At 45.1% G+C, this 25,846-nt stretch overlaps 1 protein-coding gene across 1 annotated transcript in view; it reads left to right on the top strand.

Moving 5' to 3' along the window:
- The window catches only part of PLEKHG4 (pleckstrin homology and RhoGEF domain containing G4), a 37,809-nt gene extending 15,637 nt beyond the window's left edge, over positions 1-22,172 (top strand). The window contains 15 exon segments of the mRNA XM_070953182.1: positions 1,203-1,301; positions 1,556-1,704; positions 6,602-6,740; positions 8,103-8,225; positions 9,270-9,464; positions 9,950-10,758; positions 11,505-11,754; positions 12,284-12,373; positions 12,478-12,702; positions 12,993-13,163; positions 13,633-13,810; positions 19,733-19,849; positions 19,939-20,184; positions 21,534-21,712; positions 21,954-22,172. Of these exon segments, the coding sequence (XP_070809283.1) occupies positions 1,203-1,301; positions 1,556-1,704; positions 6,602-6,740; positions 8,103-8,225; positions 9,270-9,464; positions 9,950-10,758; positions 11,505-11,754; positions 12,284-12,373; positions 12,478-12,702; positions 12,993-13,163; positions 13,633-13,810; positions 19,733-19,849; positions 19,939-20,184; positions 21,534-21,712; positions 21,954-22,172 (3,189 nt within the window).
- Positions 22,173-25,846: the final 3,674 nt, after the last annotated feature.

Below are 25,846 nucleotides of genomic sequence, written 5' to 3'. Positions count from 1 at the left end.
ATAAGGCAAGCTGCCTCATATCAGGTACCAAATGTCTGGAGGTGGTAATTGCCATTATTAAAAGAAGCACAAACTCTGATCTGAATCAGAGAATTCTTCAGGAGAACAACAGATCAAATACATACTATATTTCACGAAACCAGCAAGATCTACAAAAGAAAAAATGCCAAGATTTGGAATGAATAAGGCAAAATTCAGATTTAAAGACCATAAAAATGTGCTGGCATAACCTGAACAAGCAGTTCCCTTCCCTTTCCTCTGGATCAGTTTTCAAGGGAAGAATGGGTGCAGCAGAGCTTGTGAGAGGCTGATCTCCAGGTGCCAGAACTGTTAGCTGCCAGGATTGCAACTAAAAGGAGGGCCAGGTCTGTTACTGAATTTAAGGTGTTGCAACAGGTGAGCCGTGTTAGCTTCAGGAGGTAAAAATGCAGCAGGAGTCTAGTACCACCTTTTCCAACTAACCCATTTTATTCAGAGCCTCATCTGATGAAGGGAGCTACAGCTCACAAAACGTACATCTTTTCATACAATTTGTTAATTGGAAATGGTGCCAACAGATTCCTCCTGAATCTACTTTTTCATACCATGCCATGACATGATGAATGACTAAATGGTATTGACAGTGGGCTGGCTACAAGCATCCTCCCCTCCAGCATTTCCCCCATGGCAGGAAGTCAGCAGGGTCCTGGGATTGGGGGAGAGGGGTCAGACGACTCCCTTTACACATTGGTAGGACTGACATTTATTTATTTATTTATTAAATTTATTTATTAAATTTATTAAGTTAACTTACATTAAGTTCTGATAATATTCATGCAAAGATAAGCAAACATTCAGAAAATGTGGAACGGTATATCTGTTAGGAACATTGGTTTCCAGGTGTTTAGGAAGGGAGGTTTAAGAAGAAAGATTGTTTTCTTTCATTTGGGGCAATGGATTAAGCGAGGGGTTCCAGAGGGCTGTGAGGAGTGGAACCCAGGGGCCCCTAGTGCTCTATGCCAAGAGAGGCGGGTCGGATTGTGCTGGAGAAGACTTCTGACCTTGGGCAGCTCCATGTGAAAGGCAGGCTTTCCTGTTCAAGTAAAGTGGCAAAGCCTTTTCCTTGAAGAGAAAATCGCACCCTGGGCCTTGGCTTGGATTTGGGAGCTGCACCCAGTGGATGGCTTGTTAACCCACGTGATGCCCTTGTGCTGACCTTGCAGCGTCTGCAGCACTTGCTTTCTGGGTGCCAAGAGGCTCGTCTGTTCCTCAAAGAGGCGGTAGAAGCAGTGGAGTCCAGCAGATGGCCGGAGAAACCCCAGGTGAGTCTCTGGTGCCATTCTGGTAAGAAGCAAAGGTTTCCTGGGCTGAGAGCCTGCAGTAATGTGGCATAATGTTTTTTTAAAAACCTCCAACCTTTGGGGTGGGTCAAAGGCCCTGGAGGTGCCACCCACTCCCTTGCCCAGCGGCCATGAAGATTCCTGGGGCATGGCTGGTTGGCCTCCCTCGGGTCAGAAGGCCAGTCGTCTCCATCCCAGGGCCTTAAGCAGAGCACCCGGTCTTTCCTTGACTGTAGGACGCCGGTGCCCTGTTGAAGAGCTCCAGACAAATGATGACAATGGTTCTGGATGACACAAGGCTGGCCAGGCTGCGGCTGGAGGGGGGCGCCCTCCTGGCCAGCCTCAAGAAGGAGGGATCCTGTGTGATGCTGTCCGAGGACTGCAGGTGAGCCTGCTGATGGGAATGTTGAGCAGGGGGACTAAGGGCGGAGACAGGAGATGCAGAGGCTCCAGCTGTGCAGTCTCCATCTGGAAGTCCAAGTCCTTGGCTATTCCCATCTAATAGTTAAGCTGCCTTCAACCAAAAGCGAGATTCTCCCTGGGAATCTTGCAATAAAATGTATTTAAAACAATTGGATATAGAGATCTCAGCAACCAGATAGTGTTCACTTTTAGAATCCATGCTTTTTTCATCTTCTACTAAAGTTGCAAGCTAGGTTCATCAGGAACCTGTTTGATCTTCCACTCACAAAATTTTACTCCCAGTTGATATCCGACTAGTTAAAGATTATTGCCGTGTGCTTCCTGCACGCCTTAGCTAATTGATTAGCAAAAAGTAAACCAAGTAAGCTTGCAGGGATGCAACTCGGGGAATCCTAAAGCCTTTCAATGAGTTGTGAGTAGTGGTAAGGCTCACTGCAGTGCTCCATAGTGTCAGAGTTTGTTGCAGAAATCAGATCCAGAAAGCACACACAGGTAATTGATGCAGCAGGATTCATTAAATAAGAAACTTCTTTATGTACATAATAATACATAAGACATATATACAATACCAAGAGCAGTTCTCAGAATCAGAAGCATAATCACAGAAGCACAGTTAACAGAAGGAAGGACAATAATAGCACACAATTTACATTTATACATACCAGTTATACACACCACGCCCAGGCTCCAAGCTGTTTCAGCTCCCAAACAGCCCTCATTGGCTGACCTTGTTGCCTATTCCAGTCTATGAATATACTCTGACACGTAGCACTTCTAAATTGTATTCTGTCTACAGAATTCAGAGAGCCATTTTATCAAGCGTCTGCTGTAATCGGAGGTCTTTCTTCTGATGGGTATGTGGGGCTGAGCACCTGGCATGCATCTTGAGATTCAGCGGTTGCGATAGGAATGTTCCAATAAAACTTAATACAGGCCACTGTGAGCTACACATTGCAAGGTCACTGTGATTCATTAGGAAAGAAAGACTTCTGGTTCATTTCTTTTTCCAAGAATATACTTTAATCTGTAGCCTCTTCGTTCTCAGTAAAGTAAAATCTGTTGGTGTCAGGACTCCGATCAATTCCTAGGAAAGAAAAAAAATAGATTCAGAGAAAAGGTACTTTTATTAAGAAAAAAGTAAATGCAGCAAAAGTCAGGCAAGATCTGAGTCCAAGCCTCCCATTGGTTTTCAGCAATTCCACTTCCATCCCACCTGAATACTTCCCCTCCCAAATGCCCATTGCTCCTGCCCAGTGGTGAAATGCTACCGGTTCGCACTGGTTCGGGCAAATTGGTAGTAAAAAAAAAGGTGCGAACCAGTATTTCCGATGATCAGCTGTGCCGCACAATTTAAAATGGCTAAAATCTAAATCGCGCAGCACAGCTGTTCCCCCCCTCGCTGTTCTACTTACCTTCCCAAACCTTTTTCTGCATGAAGCACATGTTTATGCGCATTGTGCATGCGTGCACGCTCAGTGTGCGTTTGGTGTGCACTGCGTACATATGCACACAGTGTGTGTTTGGCATGCACTGTGCATGCACGCACACAGGGTGGCTCTTGGCACACAGCGCGCATTCGTGGGCAGCGAACCGGTGGCAAACTGCTCCCGCCCTCCCTGTTTCCATGGCAGCTGGTAGCAAGCTTAAAGGAAAGCGATGATGATCAAGCTGACAGTTGGCTTGGCATGAAAACAATGCAATTTTCCCTGGCCATTCCCCTGTTATCAGTCAATTAAAAGTTCTCAGGTTGTTTTGGAAACGGACCCTGTGAGGCTTTGCCTTCCTTTTGCTGACCTTGTTCTTGATTGCTGCTCTTCATAGTCGGGGCCAGCTCTGCTTCAATCCCCCAACCCCACCACCCACATCCCAATCTCTCCCCCTTCTGCCACTGGTAATGTCAGGCTGGCAAGATGCCATGTGAAGCAAGCAGCAGAATGGCAGCCACATTCTTCCTGTCTTAAACTGTTCCGTATGGTCCTTGCCAGCTGAGAGCAGTTCAGTCTTGCTCAGGAAGGGCTCTGTCTGGAATACTTCATCTTGGACTTGCCAGTATTAATTTTTGATGCATCTCACTAAGATGCCGTGGTAAAGATACCTACTCTGTCTTTCTTTTTATCATACTTCTCAAGATTTGCATACTTCCCCAGAGTGATCTGATCTGCCAGGCTTGCCTGCCTTGGCAAGCTCACCATTGATAGTGAGCACCATCTAGAATAGTGGTTCTCAACCTTCCTAATACAGTTCCTCATGTTGTGGTGACCCCCAACCAGGGGTGGGTTCTAAATTTTTTTTTACTACCGGTTCTGTGGGCGAGGCTTATTTTGTGGGTGTGGCTTGGAGGTCATGTGACTGAGTGGGCGTGGCTAGCTGGTCATATGACCGGGTGGCCATGGCTATGTGTATAGGGACTACTCAGAGGGCTGAAAAAAGTCATTTCTGACAGGTCCTCGCACTTTTGACTGGTCCTCACACTTATGACGATCCTCACATTTATGCCCGTGCAGCATTCTTAACAACCATGTCACTCATTTCACAACTGCTTCTCTTTACCATGGTGATAAGATAGGGCAAAAAACGTAAAATGTGAGGATAGTCGTAAATTCGAGATCTGGTCAAAAGTGCGAGGACCAGTCAAAAATAACTTTTTCAGCCCTCTGAGTAGTCCATGTGCACAAAAGGACTACTCAGAGGGCTGAAAAAAGTGATTTCTGACAGGTCCTCGCACTTTTGACTGGTCTTCGCACTTATGACTGGTCATCATTTATGCCCATTGTAGCATTCTTAACAACCGTGTAACTCATTTCAAACTGCTTCTCTTCACCATGGTGACAAGATAGGGCAAAAACGTAAAATGTGAGGACAGTGGTAAGTTTGAGGACTGGTCAAAAGTGTGAGGACCAGTCAGGAATAACTTTTTCAGCCCTCTGAGTAGTCCATATGCATAAAAGGATACAGCAATAGAGAGGGATGAAGGAAGGGAAGAGAAATTAGAGTTAGGAGTGAGGGTAAGAGAGGGAGGAAGAGAGGAAGAGAAGGAGAAAGGAAGAGGAAGTAGGGAGGAGAAGAAGAGGGGGAAGAGAAAGTAAGAAGGAAAGAAAAGAGAGGTGGTAGGTTTGAGGAGAAAGATTGCTGTACAATAAAAAAGATAAAAGGGAAGAAAACCAACCCCCAACAAATATAAAGATATTAAGATAAAGAATGAATTGTTAAACTTTAAAGAATAAAAGAGAACAAATAGCAATAAATAGCAATAATTAGAAACACACATACAAACATACAATGTATTTTCTTTGAACAGAGTATTTGGCCGGTTCACAAATTTAAACAGTGTTTAGTCGTTTCAATTAAATTTACAATTTCTATATTTCCTTTTTGCTATATTTATTCCTCATCTATTTTTTTAAAAAAACAATATTACCCTTCATCCTCATCTCTAATTTTAATCAAATTCATTTTTCCCTTCTATTCTATATTATACCCCTTCGCATTGTCATCTATTTTTATATCCATCCTCACATTGGTTAATTATGTAATTATGTAATACAGTTGTTTAATACAAATTCAACATTTTAATATAAATCGATTAGTTATATAACTATCTTTTTTGTATAATAATCAATATGAACATGAATATTCCAATTATTTCCATGCAATCCAATTTCTTACAAATCAATTAATTATATTTACCAATAATAATAAACCAAATAATTTCCCCCATATATTCCTCCAAACCACAACTTAACCATTTCTGCTTTCAACACAATATACAATTAATAGTATCTCAATTATTACAATTCTCTAGTTAAATAGAGTTTTTTTCTTTTGTGTTTTAAAATCTTGAACCTCTTTTGCCCTAAATTTCCCATTGTTTGCAGTTTTGCACCTACCTTTTTTGGTGAGGAAAAAAAAAAGAAAAAGAGATCTCTCTCTGCCTCATTTTGTCACGTTGCAGCAAAGACCCTGCTTTACTTTCAGTTTCGCTTTTTCAGCATAGCTAGGGGGAAAAAATCTGCTCCAGCAATTTACCTCTTTGCAGCTAGCAACAGAACAGAGCCCTCCGCAAAACAGCTGAGAGCAAATCAGCTGAGAGTCGGGAGTCTGATCAAATCAACTTACAGTAATTAACCTATGCTGAAGCTGAAAGGGGCTGTTTTTTCTATTTTTGCAGGCACCAGTCTACTCATTTGTTTTCTTTTAACACTGATCAGCTGTACGGCGGCCCTTTGAAGCCCCGCTAAGAATTTAAACACTTTTTTCCCTCTAGCCATCATCTGGGACTCAGGAGGCAGCAATAGATTGGGAGTGGGCGGGGTAAGCGACCTCGATCCAACAGAGGCAGAGGGTGAGGGTGAGTGAAGGCGTGGGGGGGGCGAGAGAGGGCTTTGGCGACCCCTGTGAAATGGCCGTTCGACCCCCAAAGGGGTCGTGATCCCCAGGTTGAGAACCGCTGATCTAGAACTTGATTTCTCAGATCCTTCCATTGTTGGTGTTCTTCTCAGCTTTGTGATCCAGCATGATGTCAACAGCCAGGTCTGATGTTGACCACAAACCATAAAACAAGTATATATTTTGAGTCACACAAAATTAAACTCAGGGACTTTTGAGAATGTAGAACTGTGCTTCCTTCTTCACCTAGATCAGTTCCCAAACTAACTTCAAACAGGTACTGACCTGTTCAACCCTTCCATCTGGCCATTGGCCCCCTCATCTGTTCTTCCCTTCCCATGATTTATTTCACTTCCAGGCTATTTTAATAGTGATGTGACATGATAATTCTCCACAAGGGTTTCTGGCATCCAAATAGCCCTGACAGGTGGGGTCGGAGCTTCATTGATCAACCACCTTTGCTTTTCTCTCAGAGATGCCATGAAAATGGCTGGCATGCTTTACAACGAAGTGGACGAAGGAATCCACCAGCTGGTGCTGGTTTCCAACAGGCGCATCCAAGCCCTGGAGCTGCTGATGGAATTTGAAGCTGTGGAGCGATGCTTTCAAGAGGTCGGTGCCAGATGTTTTGCAGGGTTATCAGATGGCGCTTTTGGGCTATTGGGCTCCTCTGAATTTGGGGGAATGAAGAATAAGCAGCTAGACCTCACATTTTCAGTGGACTTTCTTCTGACTTCCAAGGTCCTTTCCAACTCTGTTATCCTGATAATGTGGAGGTGTTATTGGGTAACTCCATGAAATTACTGCAAATTTGCAGTGACAAAAACAACATGAAAAGAAATATCTCCCCCCCCCCCCCATCATGAATAATAGCTGTGGCATACATGGACTGAGCTAGGGAATCCTAGCAACCTCGGCTGGTTGCTGGGTGGTTTTAGAGAAGTGTCCAGAGAGTGGACCTGCTGCCTGGGTACTCTAAGGCCAGATTGATAAATTGAACATTATTGAAGTCCTTGTTGAACATTGCAAAGTCCCAGGCCTGAGGTTGGTGTGTTAGTGGAGCTACTGTTGTGCTGTTTTTATCTGGGGTATTGTACTTTGTTGTTGTGTTTTTAATTGTTTTAAATTTTACTGAATGTTGTAAACTGCCCTCATTTGCAGTGGGCATCTATAAATCATCATCCCCATGACCATTCTCATTTTTCAGACTGTGTGCCACTGAAATGGTCCTGACCTATCTTGCTGGACCCAGCAGCCTTGGGCAATTTTAGCCAACTAAAAAGTTGTATTTCCTTTTTAGGGAAGATTGTTGAGACGGCAGTTGGACTTCAAAAGAGGAAATGAATAATCTCAAGCATTTTTAGGCTTCAGCCTGGATATAATACTGAGGGAGTGCTGACCTTGCTTGGGGATAGCCTCTTGTGAAGCCTTGATGAGGGTGATGCAACGGTCCCAGTTCGGAGGAGGGGAGCAACTGTCTGAGATGTTTTCTCAAACTACCTTTTGGAATAACAACTATAATAAAAAACCAAGTCATTAGGCCACATCAGAATACCAAATATAGAACAATAATAAAACTAAAGGCAGCACTAAAAGGGATGCCAATTCTATTTCTGTGATAGCCCTACAATCAAATCCGCCCATGCGGTTCTCCATTGTATTGATATGTTCAGATCAACAGCCATGTCATATGGAATATTTGGGTTCTGAGCCCCTGTTGCTTTAATGTATGGATCTCTATGTGATCCAAGATGTTCTCTGTCTTGTGCAGTTGACTCTCAAAGAATATATATGTGCTCTGTGCTGATTTCTGGACGGATTCAGGCTCTGTTTGTCTGATCAGGGCCTTGAGGGTGGCTCTTTCCCTGGGCTTCACGGCCATTGCCTAGCAATTAATAGCCCACAGTTTGAGCCAGAGGGGCCATTCTTGTCATTGACCTACCTGAGCCAGCATTTTTTGCCTCCTTTTCTCAGATCTGCAGCTGGATCAAGAATGTTGGTGAAAAGCGCCTCTTGGAGCTGAACAGCCTGGACGATTCTCTGGATGGGCTGCTTCAGGCCAAGAGGCAGTTCCAGGACTTGGCACTTATGGCAGATGTGAGTTCTACAGTCCATGCATTCTCCCTCCCTCTTATATAGCGTTCCCTATATTAAATGTAACAATAAAGAATATAATACAACAGGACATTAAAATGGTATAAAACTCTTGAATAAAAATAATATTCATAAAAAAGGAAGGAAGGAGGGAGGGAGGGAAGGAGGGAAAGTTCCTGTTGGGAAGGCTGGGTGCAGAGGTGAGGTTCAGTAGATGTCTTCAAGTGCTGCTTCTAGGTACCTCCCAACTTTCTGGGGAGAGCATCGTAGAGCCCCCCACCAGCAGAGGCACCATGTGACTCCCTGGGGTCTGTAACAGGGCCTCATTGTTGAGCTCAGGAACAGGGAACCTGGTCGTAGCTTGTTTAGGATCTTTGACTTCATAACCAAAATCTTGAGCCTGGCTGGATAGCTGACTGGTGGCTTCAGCTGTCCTGCCCCCTGCCTGCCGCATTCTGCAGTTTGGACCCAAGCACCTTACAGTCATCTAAACACAAGATTTACCACATGTGAGCATCGACAGCTAGGCTGTTCCTGTCCAGTCATAGTTGGTGTCAGCGTTCCAGAAAGCCCCAACTCCAATTAAAAACTCTGAGGCAAGCATTTCTCTAAGTTCCATTTATTAGAGTAGGTATACTGGCACATCTGGGAAAACCCGAATCTGGGGTTTCCCTCAGCAAATCAAAACCCCAAATACACTTCTTCCTTCTATTTTCTTCATAACAACAGCCCTGTGAGGTAGGTTGGGCTGAGAGAGAGAGACTGACCAAACTCACCCAACCAGTTTTCATGGCTAAGGTTGGACGAATTCACCATTTCCTGCTTTCTAACCTGGTGCCTTCACCACTAGACCAGACTGGCTTTCTTTTCCATACCCCCTCTGGATTTAGCTAATCTTTCTAGAAAATTACAAATTGGCACCTGGAGGCCTTCTCAGGATTGGAATCCAGAGCAGGGCAGGCTGAGGCATTTCACAATCGTTGCCTAGCCTCTTGTCCGTGTGGAATTTCATGCTTGGCTAAGGAGCCTGCTCTGCTTTACTTTCAGGAATATTGCCAGAGGGGATGGGAAGCGCTGAGGAGGTGGGACGGAGAGGAAGACCCACTGGCCATGGGACACCAGGCAGGCTGCAGAGCCCAGCTGCAGGAGTACAAGATCCAGCTGCAGGGATTCTGTAGAGAGTTGGAGGCCAGCAGGAGCCGGATAGAGCAGGCGGTTGAGCTCTACAGATTCTTGGAAGAGGTAGGTTCTTCTGAAGAGATGCAGCCGGTACTTTTCTCTGCCTGCCCTTTTCTACCCTCTCCTGGGGCTGGCAATTAGCCGCCTCTCTTGGCTGGTGAGACCCTCCTGGCTCTGACCAAGTTTCCAAACTCTTGAGTCCCATAAAGAAAATGTGGCGTGACCTGGAATCCAGCTCCACCAGCAGCAGAGAAATTGAGGCCTTGAGGAGGCCCGGGGTTGCCTGTTGAGCTGGGAAAAGCAAAAGTCCCTTTGCCCTGGCACTGAGTGCTCCTTCCTGGGCCACAAGATAGGGCTTGAGAGTCTCTTCTTTGGTTTCAACCATAGACTTGGAATTGCCTGGAGATGTCCCACTTGGGTCTCAAGCAAGCCTTCATCCATGATCCCAGAAGCCTCCCAGGACAACCAGGTCTAGCTTGACAGGCTTCTTTCAGCTCCAAGCACTTTTTCATTTCCTTTGAGCTTTTGTTTCTCTTCCTCCCTTGCAGGCACACAGGTGGGCAGAGGACGGGATGCAGTTCCTTGCCAGCCTCAGTGGGGACAATGGTTCTGCTACTGTTGGGTGTCTGCAGAACTACTGGGAGCAGCACCCAGGCATGAGTGACACCCAGTTCCAAAATATGAAGAAGCTGGCCTGTCTGCTGCCGAGCACTGATCCTCTTAAGAAGTGGCAGCTCGTCTGGTCCAAGTGTCAAAGGACCAAGCTTGGCTTGGAGATGAGGCTAGAAGCCGCACTGAGGATCCAGGAACCACCGGGTCCTCCCAATCTGAAGCCCTCAGAAGAGGGAAAGTCCTGCTTGGCCAATCCAGACAACAGGACTCCTCTGGCCAAAGTCCCCAACATGGCATCTCTACTTGACAAGCCAAGTCTACTTTCCAGATGGCCCAGGGGCAACACAGTGGACCCTTGCAATGGAGCTGGAGAGGGCCTGTTCCAGGCTGCTTGCAGCCACTCTTGTCAGCTGGCTGTTGACACTCAGAAGCCATCATGCCGTCTCTGTGATGGGGGAACCCCTCTGGAAGCCCCTTCCTCTGCACAGCTCATCTCCAGAAGGAGACTGAGGAAGGCCCGGAGTGTTGATCTCCCCAGCTCAGAGGGACCTTGGACTTGGGCTGACCCCAGCCATTGTGGCAGCAGCAGAGTCTGGATTAAAGGCTTGGAAGTCAGCAGTATGGAGTCGGTGGGTGGGCCCTGGGAAGGCCAGCAGCCCCTCCACTCAGCTGCCTCAGCTGCCTGCCATCCACAAGATGATCAGAGACAGAGGGGCCTCGTGCCAGAGGCAAGGAGCTGGAGCAGGTGGGTTTGGACTGTCTTCCCCAGTCATGGCAGTTGGTCTGTGGCTGTGGATGGACGTGCACACAGCAGGAACCTGGTCTCAGAGTCATCCCGACTGCAGAGCATGCTGGCCCTGGTTTCTCAGCACAGCTGCTGACTGAAGGGGGAGGAAGACTGCGGCCCTTAATGCAAGAGTCTGTGAGGAACCATTTGGAAGAGTTTAGGGGGAAAGAATAAGGGTCTAGCATAGATGGGTAGGGCATCTGGCAGCTTTAACATGGGGGAGAAGCCTCTGTGTCTTGTTCAAGAAGTTCGGTTCTTTATTTGTATGGTATCTATTGATGTCAGCATCTTTGCGTCTTGCCTAAGTCTCATGCAGTTCATGGTACCCAAGTAGGTGAACTTGTTCTTCCAGGGACAACTGTTGGCCTCTTCCTTGTATTACATTGTCCACATCTTGCTGAGCCCTGAGCATTTCCTGAGAAATGCAAAAGACCCCCAAGAACAGAGCTGCCTCCGGTCCATGGAAAGGATTACAGCAGATGCCAGTCTGGGAATGTGTCTTTCCCCCGTTTCTCCCGTAACGAAGGCTGGCTGGCTCCAGTGTTTGACGTTGGCTGCCAGCTTGTGACTCCATGATGGATCGTCAGCTTTAAGGCTCTTTTCTCTTGACCCTTGGAGGTGCAGATGACCCACGCAAAGGTCAGATACAGTGCTTTGATAGGCCTCATGCCAAAGTACACTCTTCTTCTTTTTCTGTATTGCAGCAAACCGCAGCATATCATGGAGGAGATGGTGATGACAGAGCAGGAGTATGTGCGATCTTTGCGCTACATCCTTGACAACTATTTTCCTGAAATGGAGCGGGTGGACCTGCCACAAGAGCTGAGGGGAAAGCGAGGCGTCATTTTTGGGAATTTGGAGAAGATGTACAACTTCCACAGCCAGTATTTCTTGAGGGAATTGGAGCACTGTTGCAGCCATCCTCTGCGCGTCAGCCATTGCTTCCTGAGACATGTAAGAAGGGAAGGGGGTCTTGGGTGGAGCAGGTCTGGCCCATCATGGTGTAGAGGAGAAGGTGAGCTGGCGGCTGTTCCGGATGGCCCAATCTAGAGCAAATTTGCAGCCCAGGAATGTCCCTGAAGCATGCCAATAAAATTGATTTTGAGCATAAAAGATTGACCCTTCATGTTATTCTTGCCACAGAACAAATGAATTATGCAGAGAATATCTGGTTTCCATTAGTAGAATGTTAATAGGTATTCATAATTATTAAAGTTCAACCCTCCCACAGGAGTGTCTCTGTCAGGCCTATCATAATAGTTACAAGGATTTTTGTGGGGTTGGAGGCAGGTTGGAGCAAGTCAGTAATCCTGGTAGAATTAAACATGTATCTTTTTGTCTATCCTCTACCCACCTCTGTTCTTTTGCTGGGACACAGAGTGATGGTGGTTGCCTTTTCCTCCTACTGCCTGAAAAGGTGTCTTGGTACCTGGAGGTGGAGAGAAGATCCTCGCTTAGTCTGTGTTTCTGTCCTTTCTTGTAGAAAGACCAGTTTGGGATGTATGCCTTGTATAGTAAAAACAAGCCCAAATCTGACTCATTGCTGGCCAGTCAGGGGAATGCTTTCTTCCGGGTAAGTTGGTCAAATTCCTCCCTGAGAGAACGATGGCTGCCCTGCCCATTGTTTTGGGGGCCTGGGGGCCCCTTCCTGCTGAGACCGTTCTCCTTGGCCGTCAGTTCAAGCAGATGCAGCTGGGAGATAAGATGGACCTGGCCTCCTACCTCCTGAAGCCCATCCAGCGCATGAGCAAGTATGCGTTACTCCTCAAAGATCTCATCGGGACGTGTGGGGAGGCCCAAGAGCAAGAGTTGGCGTACCTGCGAGCGGCGGAGCAGATGGTGCGCTTCCAGTTGCAGCATGGAAATGACCTCCTGGCCATGGATGCCATCCGCAACTGTGACGTATGTATTGACCAAGCGGATGTGTGCACAGGGCTATTGCGTGAGGCAGCTGCTGCCAGGCTTCTGCCTCCACAAGCCAGGGGCCAGGAATTCCCCTCTCAGGTGGGGAGCTGTTGGCAGCAGCAGTCCCATGAAGGCCATCCCTCGCCAGCATGTGGAATTGGGCCTGGTTAGGACCTCTGGCTTCATCTTGTTCATCTTCAGTGGCACCTTTGGGGTCTGGCTGATTGGGCACCTGCCTTCTTCTGTGGCTCCCAAAGAATAACTGACCTCCTGGCTCCTCTGCCTAGGTGAACCTCAAGGAGCAGGGACAGCTGATGCGCCAGGACGAGTTTAGCATTTCTCTGGGCCGAAGGAAGTACCAGCGCCACGTCTTCCTCTTTGAAGACCTGATTCTCTTCAGCAAGCCTAAGCGAGTTGGGGGCGCCCTGGATGTCTACATCTACAAGCGTTCCTTTAAGGCAAGGACTTCTCCAGGGGGTCTGCCACAGTGGGTGTAACTGAGCGCAGTTGGTAGGGTGGGCTGCACAAGAGACAGGCAAGAGAAGGCGCTGTTGTCTCCAGCCCCTTGTGCTTGGGTCACTGATTAAGACACACTGTCTTGCCCCTGGATGTGCGGGATTTCCCACGGCCAGCTTTTCTGTGATTTTCTAGGTGGATCTTCATATTTTGTGACCTTTTGAGGGAAAGATTTTCTACCTTGTCAAGTGGGCTGGAGCTGACTTTCTCAGAGCACTTTGCCTGGCTCACAGCTGCTCAGTGCACAGCCTGTCAGGCTTGCTGAGGGGATTAAGGCAGGGGTTGCCTCACAGACGTCATGGCTGCCTTGTCCTAGACCCCCAACTCCGTTCCCCCACGGAAGTTGTCCCTGGCCCCACAGGCAGCCTCAGCTACATCATGCACAATGGATTCTCATCTTTATCCCCGCAGATGGCAGAAATTGGCCTAACAGAGAACTCGGGGGAGAGTGGCCTGTGCTTTGAGATCTGGTTTAGAAGGTGGAAATCCAGGGACACCTACATCCTGCAAGCCAGCAGCCCAGAGGCCAAGCAGGCCTGGACAAGTGACATCACCAGGATCCTCTGGGAACAAGCTACCCGCAACAAAGGCCAGTTCCCACACAGCCTCTCCATTTGGGTCCCCATAAGGAGTGGGGCTCATGAGAGGAGTCCTAGGGAGCGGATGGGGGTCCCATTAGTAAGATCCTTAGCCAGAGCCTGCTAGGGCCTGGGGGGAGGGGATGTGAGATAGCAGGGTGGGTGTCCTGTGCCTTGGCCGGGTGAAGGAGAGTTTCTCATGCCAATAGGTACCAAAAAGAGAGCGTCCACCTCCAGGTTCGCCTCTTCTGTTAAAGGCAAAAGTGCTGCCCTTGCCATATTTAGGCATCCCCAGGACCGCTAGAGAAACCTTTACAGATGGTTTTCTGACTTGTGGAAGCACCTGGGACGGTTTTCACAGGGGGAGAGAGAAGAGGCTATTCTGGAGGACAAGGCTGTATGTCCTGGGACTAGGACCAGCGTGCAGGAGGGAGAGGCATCCAGTACAATCCAGGGATTGTAGTTTCTTTGCACAGGATACAGGGAACAAACAGGAAACATTAGAAAGTCTTTATATAGAAATACGATTTAGTGGCACTACAGGTCCACAGGTTCTGCCACACATTCAGCAAAGTTACAACAGCACTGAACCCTCCTTGGAGTTCTGGTCGCTCTCAGTGCTGGGGCGCCTGGCTTACAGTTACGATGTTGCAGTGAGAGATGCTCCATGGTGGGTCTCTCCAATGTTCCCTTACCAGCTTCGCACACACAAAGTTAGTGAAGAGCCGGAAATTGCTCTTGCTGCTTTTGCGCCCACCCCTGCTCTGTAGCACCCGTTTGTGGCATGCCTACCTTTCATGGGGAATGTGTTGCCACGAGTAAGGCTGGTGAGCTAGACTACATCGAGACTGGACTAGACTACTAATGCTCCCTATAGGTCTACCTGGTAATGGCCACAGCATAGTAGAGAAGGCCAGCTGGATGCAAGAGGGGTAAATTGTAAGGATCACAGAGGAAAGAGAGATGAATAGTCTGTAAGTGGAACTAAGGCAAAAGAGGACGGGATCATAGAGCGGAATGAAGATGGTCTGATTATGTGGATGGCAGCTGATGAGATCCTACCTAGAAGCAAAGGTGTAATTATAAACAAAAGGGCCGTGTGACTCTCCTTATTTTTTTTATTTTTTTTATATTTGATTTATATGCCGCCCTTCTCCGGAGACTCAGGGCGGCTTACAATGCGCTAAGCAATAGCCTTCATACTTTTGTATATTTATACAAAGTCAGCTTATTGCCCCCACAAACTGGGTCCTCAATTTACCCACCTTAGAAAGGATGGAAGGCTGAGTCAACCTTGAGCCTGGCGATATTCGAACCTGCAGTAATTGCAGGGTGCTTTAGACCACTGTACTACCAAGGCTAGTTATTTGTCCCCCAGTTCACCTGACTTTCCTTTGGAATTGCTTCTCCTCTGGAATCTTTGCCAAGCTTTTGTGGTTACCCAAAAGCTAATTGCTTGAGGTGGGGGGAGGGCTTGTTAAGGGCTCTGGATTTATTTTTTTATTTGTTTGTTTTACTTGCAGTTTTTCTTTAACAACCTTATTTAACAATATTTTTTTGTGGATAGTGTAATGACTGGGTTAACATATTTTTCACACAGTACTCACAGTAATAATACAATTACATATACAGGATTTTTATCTTCCAACTTCTAACCTTAATGTGCTCATTATAATTATAATATATTCTTTTATATACTTATTAACTCCTAGCATTTTAATATCACTCCAATGTGATATCACTCCAATGTGCGTTCCACCACATTTTCAAAATATCAACTTTCTAAATACCAATGAAACCAGTTGTCAATAAAATTTAATCAGTCCCAAGATTATATCTCTAAGTCCCCTGAATTTATAGTCTTTGAAAACTATATTTTCCAATATATTTTTTCATCCTGTTAATCATACCTTTAGAAATACCTAGTCTTAGTCTTCCACCTCCTAATCTTAATATATTTATATTTATAATAAATTATATTATATATCTCATATATATTATAAATATGCTAATATTTTTCCAATTTAAACTTTCCACTTATTTCTATTGGTTTTCAATATTGTTACTATATTGCAACATATTATATTTCTATCCATCATCTCTCAGCCTTTTTAGAATTTCATCATTTATTGATTTTTTGGTGATTCTTTTGTTTCTCTCTTGGAATTCTATATGTCTTTCTAGCATTTTTAAACAAACTGATTATTCCCTCTGTCTTACACTTTATCTCCTTCTGCTGCATCTTTTGAATATCCATCCATAACCTTTTCATTATTTTTGAAAGATCTTCCTTTTCCCCCTCTATTCTATTATAAACTCTTAAGGAATTGTCTATTTGATTTTTAGTATTTATCATTGCTGTCTTTTCAGTATTTTTATCTGCTTTTAACTTATTTTTATCTTTTGGTAGTTTATTTTGCATTGTCCCCTCCACCACTCCTTCTAATTTCTCAGCTATCTTCTCTGTGTTATATTCATCTTTTCCCACCATTTGTTGAGAGCCTGCTCTCATCTTTAACTTTAAATATTCCCATCAACTTCTTATAAAATTCTTTGTCACTATTTCGAACATTTCTTCATAAAACTTAGTTGTCTCCTGCTGGGTCATTTTGTAACAAGTTAATATACCTCTAATATCCCAATATCTAAAAACTAAAAAAAAAAAAACCGTTGTTAATAAGAATTGGTCAATCCCAAAGTTATTCCTCCAAGTCCCCCAAATATCTATAAATCTGTGCTTTTCAGTCTTTATAATTTCCAATTTACACCTTCCCAATTGTCCAGATTTAAAAATCTTATTTATCTTTTCTTCTTTTTCTTTTTTCTTCCCTGCCCTTCTGTCACTTTTCTTCTTTTGCTTCTTAAGATCACGTAATAACCAAAATCCTAATGCTAATAACCAAAATCCAACTTACCCCACCAAGTTTCTTCAAATCTGCTTTCCAGTGTACTGTTCCAATGTAGAGTTTTAGTGTTTAGTTTAATTTGCCTTCTGAATCTTCAAAGAGCTCAGTAAATATTTCCAAGTATCCAAATTGCCTACTGAAATAAAGTCAAGGTCAGGTAGCTTTCCAGATGTTTACTTTCCTTTGAATTTTACACATTGCAGTAATCTTACTCCTCCAGTGGATGGCTCCCCTGCTTCCTATTCCAGCATTTCACAGAATGTAAAAATCAGAAACAGCTGATTGTCATCCAGTCAGGGGAGTTAGAGATAGAGTTTAGAAAAGCAATTTCCCAATAGTCACTTTTCACAATGTTATTTAGCTTTTCCAGGCTTTCCATGTTTTAAATAATCCTTTAGGTTTTTCTTTTACTTCTAAATCTTTAATCTTCCTCTTTAGTTTTTAGTTTTTAATCTTTCTCCATAGATCCAATTGCCGCTTTTTTAGCATTTGGAGATCATTTTTGGAACTTCTAACTTAGGTTAAATCTCTGAGGTAACAGTTGGAAATTTTCTCACCCAGTTTCTTTTTTTTATTATTTTTAAAAAGTTTTTTATTAATAATACAAAATTAAAAAAACATTGGACATAGATATGACATCACTGGTTCCAAACATCTTCCGTCACTTTACAATAATATTAATACTCATATAAACATATAGTTCTTAAGCTTTGTTCACTATTTAAACATAATATGAAATGATATTAATACTTTTCCCCTTATTTCTGTATATTTATTTATCTCTTAAACATACATTTACCTATAATAACATCTATATCTTTGTTCTAACACTATACATTTGTCTTGGCTACCCTCTTGTTATCTATCCAATCATAAATTTGTTCCCAGATTTTGTAGTACTTAGTTTTGTTTTTATCCTTGAGTTCCAAAGTGAGTCTGTCCATTTCTGCACAGTTAAAGATTTTCAGTAATATTTCCTCTTCAGTTGGAATATCTTTCTCTTTCCATTTTTGAGCGAAGGCTATTCGTGCCACTGTGAGTATATGCAGTAGTAAATAATTTGTATCTTTCTTATATTTTCTTTCTATAATTCCCAGTAGGAAAAATTCCGGTTTGACTTCTATATTTGTTGACAAAATTTCTTCCAGCCAGTTCTTAAGTAAATTCCAAAATTTTTGCGCCTTTGGGCATTCCCACCACATGTGGTAGTAATTCCCAACGGTCTCTCCACACTTCCAGCATATTGAGGATTTACCCTTATTCATTTGTGCTAATCTTGTGGGGAGGAGGTGCCACCTATAGAACATTTTATAGAAGTTTTCCTTGTGGGAAGTTGCTAGTGTGATTTTTAATTTTTTTCCCCATAAACTTTGCCAATTGTCCAAATCGATATTGTGCCCAAAATATTTACACCAAATTATCGTTTCTTTCACCTATTCCTCAATCATATCTTGTTCTAATAAATATCGATATAGTTTACTTATATCTTGTCTTCCCTGCTAAATAAAATTTTATATAATTCTGATGATTCTTGCTTTATGCCCCATTCCTTTTTATCTTTGCTAAATTTATTTTTCTCACCGTTTCATTGCTCTGTCCACACACTGCTCCAGCACAAAATCTTAGTTGTCCCAGTTGTCCTAGCTTGTGACTGACCAAAAATGGCCATCGTCCCTGCTGCTGTTCAGGAGAGTTTTCTTTGGATCAACGAGGAAATTGCTGTTTCCTCACAATCGACCAAGTGCCTCTCCTTTCTTCACCACCCCTCCAGGGTGGCTTAACTCCGTAGGTCTCCCAGCAAGCAGTTGCCGGCTGCATTTCACGGAGCCCGGAGGAGCTCCACTATTTTATTTATTTATTAGTTAGATTTATATGCTGCCCTTCTCAGGAGACTCAGGGTGGCTTACAATGCATTAAGCAATAGCCTTTTGTATATACCTGCTTAGTAGGGCTTTCGGGCCCCCCTAAGCCGTGTTCTTTTTTATACAAAGTCAGCTTATTGCCCCCACAATCCGGGTCCTCATTTTACCTACCTCGGAAGGATGGAAGGCTGAGTCAACCATTTTCCAGCTGTTCTCGCCGCAACGTCAGCCAGAAGTCTCCAAGGGCTCTGGATTTGATCAGGAGCCTCAACCCAACTCTACTTTTCTCAAAAATCAGCCTTCATCCCACCAGGCCACCACCACTGTCCTGAGCCCTCAAGCTTGATCAGACAAGGCACAGTTTTGCATTGGCCTTATTTTCTTTATTTTGGCTTTCTTTCTTGATATTGTAGATGTATCAAGGAGAAACAGACATTAGTTCCTCTGTGAAATTAACTATTTTAGCCTGATAATGATGCAGGTGGCCCTCAGCTAAGCTCTACGCCAGCCCTCTTGGCATCTGCCTAGTCATCTAATTGTTCTCCTGCTTCTTGGCTTAATTATCTCCATATTGCTTTTGATAATGTGGCTGCGTATCTTTCCAAAAGTGTTGCTAGGTATGTATAGCTGTTGCTAAATTCCCCTAAAAGTGAATTAAGGCCCACCAAACTTCCAGGGCTTCTGCAACTGCCACCTTCTTTCTCGTGCATTCAGATCATCTCCTTCTAGAAGTATGCCCTTAGTCGACCAATATTATGCACGCCTCCCCCTCTCCCTCTCTTTTCCGTGGCAGCCTTGATCCCCTGGGCCTACATCTCTTCAGCAACCCCTGACAGCCCCTTCCCCCTTTTCTCTGTGGTTCCTATAGCTTCTAAGGCCATTTCTGCTTCCTTTCCCACATGACAGGATAACAGAATTTTCCATTCTTGCAGACTAAGAAAATATTCACTGCTGTCATCTAGATAGTTCTGGGTGTGTAGGAAATTCATAGATTGGGACAGTTGCGTGTTGCATTCCAGTGGAGGAGCAAAACGGAAGAATCAGTCGGAGAATTTGGAGGGAGGCTGCACTCCCTGGAAGGATTGTGATGGAGTGGGGGAAGATAATTTAGTTTGATGTGGGGGGGCATGGGCATTTCTTAACGATTGGCATTTCTCCCCATCAGAGGTCCGCATGCAGGAGATGTTGTCCATGGGGATTGGGAACAAGCCTTTTCTAGACATCAAGCCTAGCGAGGCTGCCATCCACGACCGAGCCATCAATTACATTATGAAAGGCAGAGGTGGGTCCCTCCCCAACGTACTCCTGCTGTGTCCTTTGGCTGCCCAAGGCTGCACTGGTCTACATGATGAATTCCTCTCTTTGCGGCAGGCGCCAGGACCCGGGCTTCCATTGCGGTGTCTCTCTTTGACCATGCCAACCCTTACAAGAGATCTCCAACCACTCTGTCCACTGGCAGCCCATCCTCCTGCTCAGGGATTGGGCCTCTCAACCTGCACATGTACCTGGATCAGACCTTGCTGCCTACAGTGCTGCCCACCAACCTTCCTTTAAGGGCTGGGGTCTGCACTGAGGAAGATGAGATTGAGAACGAGACAAGCAGTCAGCCCTCTCTGAGTATGTATGATCCATCTTTTTCTAGCACCGTCTCAGAAAGTATTGTCCACCAGGAGATTTCCTGGAACGTTAGCCTAATCGTGCAACTCCACCAGCTGAAAGGAACTGCCAGGTGCTGTGGTCAACCAAGGCCTGGTCACTCAGCCCCCTGTGAAGCAAACCATCTCAGTTCCCAATCTCTGCCTTGGAAGCCGCAATCTCCCTGAGCACCTTCTGAGCAGCCACTTCTCAAAAGAGCAGGAAAGAGATACTGGGTGACTTATTAGCTGATTGGACGCCTTGGGCTAAAACTTAAACATGGGTTAATAAATGTTCATCTAACATTGTGTGCCCCAGATTCTAGTTTTATGTCATGGCCTGGTTCCAACAACATGCTGATCCATTTAGTCCCATGTGATAAGCCCAGGGAGGGCTTCTGGGTGAGCTGCTTTCCTCCAGGCCCTTCAGGTGTATCCGCCAAGGTCACATCATATGTAGCCAGAACAGAATCCAAGTGACTTGCAAAGCCCAGGGCTGGGACAGGAAGGTTATCGAGACCCTCTGGCAGAATTGATACCAAAGACCTGGCACTTATTTTGACTTGTGAGGTGCCAGCAAACTGACTGGGCAGCCCTTGTCTGCAACCCTCAGTTCCTAACAGGAGGGCTAATTTTGTTCCCCACTTGCCACCGACTCACCAGAGAGGCACTAGGTGCATAGATGAGCAAGCCTGGCTGAAGGGAGATCAGCAGAGATTTCACAAGGGAAGAGAAAGTCAGAAGCTACATGGGTGGAGGTGACCAGGTTGGTGCTGCATTTTTAAAAGCCTTCGAGAAAACTCATTGCCCAAAGACTGTGTGGATTGAGCAATTGCGGCATAAGATTGCTTCCTTTTACACTGCTAAGAACAGAAACAAAGCCTAGGAATAAACATGGCACTTTCTCAGTGGAGGGAAATGGAAAGTGGATGAGCAGTGGGCGACACTGCTTTTCTGACTAGTTGATAAATGACCCTGGGAGAAAGCAGCAGCTGGCCACGGTGGAGGCGGCGCTGATCCATTTCGGATGGTCTAAAGGCCAAGCTGAGCTTTTTGAACTGGGAAGCTGAGACATTTTTCCTTCACGCTCAGTGCAGTTCAGTTTAAGAGAGCACGGGGTGGGGGGGGGGGAACCAACCTTGACTGTGGATGAAGCCCCTCTGGGCACGAAGACTGTTTGGAAGGAGAAGGTGGCTGAGGAGGGAGGAGTGTAGGCGCAAGGGAAGGCGCACGGACGGGGGGATTGCAGGAGAAACAGCCCTTCTCCCCTTCTTCCAGCAACTGGAGTGTGTGTCTTCTCAACGTGCCCAGAGTTTTCTTCTTTCCCTTTAGCCACCGAGAGCTCCGAGTCCTCCCAGGGCCTGCCTGGAAGCGGCTCCAGCAGTTCTGACGGCTGCCTTCACAACTTGTGCGAGGACTGGAGATCCCCACTCCCTACAGCAGCAGACTTCTCCTTTACCTCCAGAGATATGGAGAAAGGCTGTTTCCCCAACAACCAGTATGTTTCAGCGGTAAGCAAACGGGGCTTGGCAGGCCAACCCAGCCCTCCTCCCGAGAATTCTGCCCCCATGGCTGCTGCGCGGCATAGGGTGAGGGTGGTCCGTGCAGACCCCCTGCAGGCTTCTGGTGGGCTGAGTGGGCTTGCATCTTCAAGGAACTGGTGCCTTGCTGGCCAATGCTGACAAACTAGGGCAGCCCAGGCATTTCCCTGTGCAACTCCCAGATGCTGCTGTCTTGCAGGTTTGAACGCAGCCAGAAAAGAACGAACCCGATTGCTGGGCCGACCCCTGGACGCAGATGCTACGAGGACCCCTACAGGAGGGAACTGGGGTCCTGTCCGCCTCTTCTGGTAGTCTGAGAGCTGGCACAGGGAAGCAGCAGCAGCTGAGAAAGGCGGGTTGGCGGCTCGAATGGGACCCAAAGGCCAACTGGGGTGGCAGGGAGTGGGGAGAAGTGCAAGCAGGAGAATGACCCCAGCGCTCACTGGCTGGCTTGGTTTCCACGTCTGGCAGGTTTTGTTCACACAAAATTTTCAGTAATTATATAAATATATATATAATTATTTCTGTATGAACCTGAAATCTTGTAATCTAGCTTTCTTTCTTGCCTGGTGCTTACTAATGATTTCAAAAGCAAGTTCCACAGAAAGCGAAGTGCCAGGTCACCCCACTTGCCTTCCTGTGAGGTAAAAAAGCAGCTTGCATTCTTCTGCTTGGCAAGATGAGATCTTCATCCTGCACTTGAAGAAAGGTTCATTTGTTTCCTCCATTTCTCTGAATCGGGAGCTGCCCCTTTGGGAGTTTTCTGTGATCCTCTAGTTCAATAAAGGCACCTCTGACTCAGCCCGTTGAGCTGATTTTTTTGAGAGTTCAGTTGATGCACCTTCTCTAGACACTGTTAGGTTGTTTGTTGAGCATACAGAAATCTAGGAGACAACTAGAAATGCCTGCTGTAGCCCCTCCTTCCCGTGCATCTCCTGTCTTTTTGTTAATCACAACTTTGTTCCATTCACATGCTATGAATATGGCTTTTATTTTATACATTTATTTAAGAATTAACATTTGACATTAACATCTGAGAACAGATATCACAGCTATTTGGTGCAATATAGCATGGAGAGCCTCTGTACGGGATTTAGAAACATCAGAAATATTTTCTTCTTAATCTGTTACTGGCTTTTATAGAGAGTTTACAAAAAAACTGAAGAAAGCTTAGACTAAATTTTGCAGGAACACAGCATCTCACATATTTCTGGAACTCCTTGATTTTGGTTATTTTTTAATTATTGTTACTGCTAGAAATAAAGTCCTAATATATAGTTGCCACAAATATTATTTTTAAATCTCAATAAAAAGTTCTTTCTTCCAGTTGTTTGACTGCATGTTTATTGCTAAGATTAGAATCAGAGTAGAGGTGGAAGGGACCTAAGAGGTCTTCTAGCCCAACCCTCTGCTCTGACAAAAGACCCTGGCCTATTTCAGACAAGTGACTGCCCAGTCTCGTCTTAAAAACCTCCAGTGAGGAAGGACCCACAACTTCTGAAAGCAAGCTGTTCCACTGGTTAATTGTCCTCACTTTTAGGGAGTTTCTCCTTAATTCCAAGTTGCTTCTCTCCTTGATTAGTTTCCATCGTTTTTTGTTTTGCCTTCTGGTGCTTTCAAAAATAAGTTGACTCCCTCTTTCTGGTAGCCCCTCAGAAGTGGAAGACTGCTATCATTTCATCCCTAGTCCTTCTTTTCTCTAGACTCCCCATACCCAAATCCTGCAACCATTCTTCATATACATTAGACTCCAAGCCTTTAATCATCTTAGTTGGTCTTCTTCATCACTGTCTTCCCTATTTTGAAGTGTGTCTCTTTTTTCATGATTTTTACTTGTTTTCCTCTTAGAGCATTAAGAATTTAAAAATTTCTAAAGAAATTAAAATGTATTTTTTAATTTTTTAATTGAAAATAAATTTTTAAAAATTGAAAAGTTTTAAATTGAAAACAAATTGAAAATTGAAAAGATTTAAAAATTGAAACAATTTAAAATTGCTTAGTGCATTGTAAGCCGCCCTGAGTCTCCGGAGAAGGGCGGCATATAAATCAAATAAAAAAAATAAAAAAAAGTAAAAAAGTTGAAAAAAGCTTTTAAAAAGTTTAAAAATTGAAAGAAAATGAAAAATTGAAAAAAGAAATTGAAAATTGAAAAAGAAAATCATTACATTCTTCATGACATCCAGATAGATGCTGTGTGGGATAAAGTTGTTGAATTGATACCTTCATCTCGGGGCAGATTTGTAAGCCCACAAGATGTAGAAAGATATTCCAGCTGCCTTAGGGCCTCGGGTGCCCTCATCAGGAGGATGGGCTCCAGGGTGTGTGCCAGAGAATCCACTGGGGGGCGGGGGGGGGGGCTTATGTGCAAATGAAAATTCACAGACAAAGACCTGTTCTAAATCATACAGGGGAGAAGATGCAAGTCCTCTGAAACGGAGGCTGCTGAATAACAACCAGTTTATGGATTTAAAAAGTGACATACCCTACATGCTCAATCACAGGCAAAAAATACACATCACACATTTGTTACAACCCCTCTTTCTTCCCTCCACCATTCAGTTACTTCCCTGAGGATGTTTTGAGGCATTTGAGGCGATAGGCAAACAGAAGTGTAGAGCTCATCCTGAGGGTGGGCTTTACGTTCTTGGGAGGAAGATCGTCCTCAAAGATTGGGAAATCCCACAAATGTGAAGCTGAAAACATAACTGCAAATAATTTTCACAAGAAGTAAAATGGGAGGAATCTAAAGAGGCCAGTATGAGGCAGAGTTCCCGTGAATGTTGAAGAGATGAAGCAAGGAAAAGGAGTCCCTAGAAATTGAAGGGACTGGCTGAAAAAATAAAGCTCAAAATAAGTCAAGATCAGGGGTTTCAAACTGGCAGCCCGTGGACCAGATGCAGCACACACAGGCAATGCCCACCCCAGCTCCGCGAATGGGAAAAATGTTGTGAAACGTGATGACAATGTGACGCAGCGAGTTTGACACCCATGGTCAAGATTGTCAACAAAAGTAAAATTTAAAAATGTAATATTTTAAAAAATGACCTTCCGTAGGTTAGAAAGTCAAAGACAGTGCAGGTCTGCTGGAAGTGGAGAGGTGATGTTGAGAAGGCAGAACCCAGAGATTCGGCACCTGTTTTTTCCAGTGAGGAAAATGAAGCTGTGGCTGATTGTGGTTGTGCCACTGGGGGGAGGAGAGAGCCGGCTGCTGAGGACGGACCGGGGGGGGGGGGTTGAGAGAAAATTTCACTATAGGAACCGGGTTTGGGTCTCCAAGGCAACTGCAAACTCCCATGCAGTTGCTCAGGAAGGCGGTGGCAGAACCTGTCCCAGTCAACTTGGGGCAGTCCTGGAGAAGGGCCTGGAAGACTGGGGAACATCCTCAAAAAGCAGACGAAGGGAGGACCTGGAAAACTACAGAGCCACAACTTGGTTTCTGTCCTCCGCAAAGGTCTTCAAACAGTCTATCGACACCATGTTTGTGAGCACTCGGATAAGCATGTTGGAATCGATAGGAGCCAGCATGGACAGCTCACAAACAAATTGTGCCAGATTAACCAGCTTCTTCTTGCTATACTTTGGTAGGGTCTAAACTCCCACTAGGGCTCCCAGTTGGCTTAATGAGTGCACCCAATAGCGCTCGTTAATAGCTTCACTTCAGCTGGGAAGGAAATACCAATAGAGTGCCTCACAGCTCTGCCCTTGGTGCTATGCAGTTTAACATGATTCACAAAGGGAAAAAAAACTACCACCCTGGTCACAATTCATTTGCAATGGTCATGTGTGTAGTTCTGTACCCCACCACGCAAAAAGGAAACTGACAAATGGTTTTCCAAGTTCTAGAGTTCAACCAGTACGAAATGGAACTGCCTGTCCAATTGTCAGGAAAATTCCCAGGTGCCCCTCTTGACTCCCGGATCTGTCAGTGACTTAGGGCTAAAATGTAACAAATCCCACAATCGGCCCCGGGAGGATATCCAGGAGCTAATGGAGGACCACTGCAGAACAACAACAGCTGCAGCTTCAGTATCTCTCTCTAGACCCTATCCATTCATGGCACTTGCTGTCAGGCCTGCTGCAACTTGGACCTCTAAATGGAAACGA

The sequence above is a fragment of the Pituophis catenifer genome, unplaced genomic scaffold, assembly GCF_029215685.1.
Source record: "Pituophis catenifer annectens isolate HBS135680 unplaced genomic scaffold, rPitCat1.0.hap2 SCAF_13, whole genome shotgun sequence".
Lineage (NCBI taxonomy): Eukaryota > Metazoa > Chordata > Lepidosauria > Squamata > Colubridae > Pituophis > Pituophis catenifer.
Note: the sequence above shows the minus strand (reverse complement) of the source record. Positions and strands in the feature narration are given on the sequence as shown.